This window comes from Hemiscyllium ocellatum, chromosome 14 (assembly GCF_020745735.1).
Source record: "Hemiscyllium ocellatum isolate sHemOce1 chromosome 14, sHemOce1.pat.X.cur, whole genome shotgun sequence".
Lineage (NCBI taxonomy): Eukaryota > Metazoa > Chordata > Chondrichthyes > Orectolobiformes > Hemiscylliidae > Hemiscyllium > Hemiscyllium ocellatum.
In genome coordinates, this window is record NC_083414.1 from 22,586,348 (window position 1) to 22,590,148 (window position 3,801).

General features: G+C 39.2%; 1 protein-coding gene across 1 annotated transcript; it reads right to left on the reverse strand.

The window, feature by feature from the left end:
- Window positions 1-1,627: 1,627 nt before the first annotated feature.
- Window positions 1,628-2,737, reverse strand: wu:fb55g09 (uncharacterized). Its single transcript, XM_060835138.1, has one exon. The coding sequence runs from the start codon at window positions 2,367-2,369 to the stop codon at window positions 1,794-1,796; it is 576 nt and encodes a 191-aa protein (XP_060691121.1). The 5' UTR covers window positions 2,370-2,737; the 3' UTR covers window positions 1,628-1,793.
- Window positions 2,738-3,801: the final 1,064 nt, after the last annotated feature.

Genomic DNA, 3,801 nt, shown 5'->3' on the forward strand with positions numbered 1-3,801 from the left:
GTGAAAGAATGATGTTTTACTGTATCAGAGAGTTCACAAAGATCTTTCAGCCATACTAGGGCTACAAACTGTAGAACCCTTTGGGCTAGCGAGTTTTGAGAAGATTTGTAGTGTTCTGGATATAGGTTTGCTCACTAAGCTGGAAAGTTCATTTTCAGATGTTTCGTCATGATACTAGGTAACATCATCAGTGAGCCTCTGGGTGAAGCACTGGTGGTACGGACTACTTTCTATTTTTGTGTTTAGTTATGTCCTAACCACGTAAATAGAAAGCGGGCCATACCACCAATGCTTCATCCAGAGGCTCATTGATGGTGTTACCTAGTATGGTGACGGAACATCTGAAACAAACCTTCCAGCTCAATCAGCAAACCTGTATCTAGACCCTTTGGGCTATATGATGTGCAAAAACAAATTATCAAGTGCATTGGCATTGTGTGGAGACATCTCAGTGGAAAGTAATACTTTTTTTTGGAAAAAACCTAATTCTGTTGCACTTTGACTAATGACCAATTTTAAGTGTGTGGTCCTTCAATAGTATACCTAGCGTGGAATGTAAATATTAAAACTATTGCAGTCATATTGAGTAGAATATGTTTAGAGACAAATTGCAAATTCTATATTATTCAAGCTGAAATATTTTGTATTTTTTTTTGTTTTACTCTTACAGGAGTTGTGGGCGGCACTAGCATAACCAGCAAATGTTAGCTATCTATAAATACCTTGGAAGTGGATACCTTGCCTGGTCATTTCAGATTGAGTAATGTTGCCAATGGGTCTGCAGTCACGTATAGGCTAGAGCAGTTAAAAGTGGCAGATGTGCTTTCCTGAAAGGTCTTTTTGAAAATCAACTGGGTTTTTACAATAGCTTTCGAGCTCACGGTCACAATTCGTTACAATCGCTTTCAAATTTATTAAATAAAGTCAGATTCAGCTGCTACAATAGCATTTGTGCTAAGTTTCAAAAGTAAGCACCTGAGCTCCTGAACTACTAATTCCAATGACATTAGCATTAACCAGCATCTTCTATTTGTTTAACAAAGTTCATACACTGCGATTGTTGCGCAGACTTGTTTGAAAATTAATGCACAACTCGCTAGCAAAGGTTTCAGTTACTGCAGTTTCATTTGTAATGGTTTCTATTTGAAATAAATACATATCATTTATTTCCCAGCTCTGTATACCTCACTGTATAAAGTACAATAACATTCTGCACCCTGAGCCTTGTCACCGTTTGAAAGGATAGAGCACTGAAACACAAACCCTGAAATGGAGCCGTCATGCAAAATGTCTGTCAGATGAAATGGAAGGCGGTCCTGTCTACCCTCACTCCCTCCCCTTTTCTCCAACAACAATCGCGTCACTGGAGATTTATCCGAAAACTACGAATTAAAAAAAACATTTCGCCATTTTAAAACTAATTCCAATATTCAGCCAGCAAACATTCGACTTAAGAACATATTTATGTCCCATTACAGCGTGTCACGTATAACCCTGTATATAGTTTATGATCGTTTCACCACTCAAATCCCAAAGTTCAAAAGCTAAGCTATAGATTTTATGCCGGAAATAACATTTTAAATATATCTGTATTCGATTTAAAATAACGACTCGTTGAAACATGAAGTAAATGAAACATGTTTATTGGCAAAGTATCTGTGGCTCATAGAAACGACAAGTCGGGGGTTACCCTTACAGGCAAACCAGATGGTTGTCATTTACAAAACGTTTTCGCACCATATTCTCCCTAACCCGAGAGAATAGTTCGTCTCAAAACTGTAATTACATTGTAATTACTCTACATTAAATGTACTGCAGAATGCAGCAAAGTCCTGTCGCATAAAACGTTCGCTTTTCACTACGTCGTCCTCTGACGGAAAATACTGCAAACTCTGATCGTGATCTATTTGCTCAAAGAATCTGAAGCGTAACAGGTTATCATCAGACAGGGGAGACATGGTGCAGTCCAGAGCGCCTCGAGCGTTCTCTAACACACCCAGGTACGAGTCTATGTCCATGTCCACCTCGATCTCCGAACCACTGTCACTCCCAGTCGAGTCGGATCTCATATGCATCAGTTGGTATTTTTCGTGCATCAGGAACTGATTGGTATTTCTAGGTGCCCTCATACCTGGTGCCCGATTACCACGGACATTTACTGGACGCAGTCTCACCTCTTGGAGTTCGGTCGACTGGTGTTGGTGACCACGACCAAAATACCTGCCTGTTCTGCCACATTCTGCCCTTCCACGTCTGTGCCAGCGATGTCCGACCCGTTTCGAAACAAATCTACTCTTCGAATAATCTTTGCAATCGTATCTCTCTTTCCTGGCTTCCCAGTGGACAACGCCTCTTTTACTGTTAGACATTGTGAATCTTCTGGGCGTGCTTACCCTTTCACATACTCTCGGCTTCACAACTGTTCGATGTGAAGGAATATTATCGTTCCTTACGTGCCCGCAAGCACCTTTTCCCGTCTACCTTTTCACTATTCTCTTTAACTTTTTCTTTCCCCAACGCTTATTACAGTGCATGCCCGGGTTTGGGTGTACCGGGATCAGCTGTGGGTTTTAACGCCGTCAGATTATTTTCTTTGTCACTCAGAGGTTCTAGAAGCAAACTTAAAATTATATTTTCTCAAAGACTGAGTTCCAAACTGAGCTGAAAGCGAGAAGTGGGTAGAATCATTAAAGATAACACCACTACTCTCGTCCAGTACTTTGTACAAAATGATTCTGTTACTAGTGCTGTTATGTATCAACATTCCAGATTCGAACGCGAGGCTGCGCGTCACATGACCCACCACAACCAATCCCAATTGACAACATTGGACTATCCCCTAACTATACCTTGGTAGAGAGTTGAAGCTAAAGGGGTGAGAGTGGGAATAAAGACATAAAGTGTTTTGTTTAAATGAACATCTAGCTTGATATATATTTAATTATACAGTATTTGGATCAAATCTGCCAGATTATTATATTAATCAGCTGACCTGCAGTTTTAAAGCAATTTTGCAGTGTTGATTTATTATGACACTGCAAAGTTAACCTCGGTCAATTTTAGTTCTTGACCTTTCTTAAGTACTATTTTATACCAGTTTTATTAATCTGGTGTTGTCAACACAACATGACGGAATTTATCACAAAACGACCATGTTTTGTTAGTGGTTTATGATGGTTCTGCCTTATGTGGTTGATCATAGTGTACGTGACTCGCAGCCGTTTTTCATTGTTTACAACATTGTTACAGAGCATGCGCAGAGGAGAATTTATGAGGGAGGGTCTTCAGGATCTAAAATCCTGTCTTGCGCGAGTACAGTACAATAGCAAATAGCTCAGTTGTCACGTTTTCCACGTTTTATCTTCTGACCATCTCACGAACAGAGTTTGATTTGAAATCTTCCAAGTAATCAAATACATATATTTGCAATAACACTTGTTTATTTCAAATAATAATAAACAAGAATTAACCAAAAAAGCATGTACTTAAATGTGTCATTTTGTTTTGCCAATTAACCTAAACTTGTTCCAAAAAGCTGACAAAGCCCCAAAAGCTCACCAATGGACTCTTGCCAACCAGAGTCTGATTACAAGTTCCAACATGTTGCTCATCAGGGGAAATGGAGTATATATGATATTTGACAATTTAGAGAATGCATTTAATAAAATTTTTCACAAGAGGGTAGCTTGTGCAGCACGTTCAGCTGTAATACGAGAAAGTGTTCTCCCAGGGCACAAAGTAGGATATATTGATGTTAAACTTTAAGTTCAGAGAGAAAAATAAAACAAAGATTTGTGGATA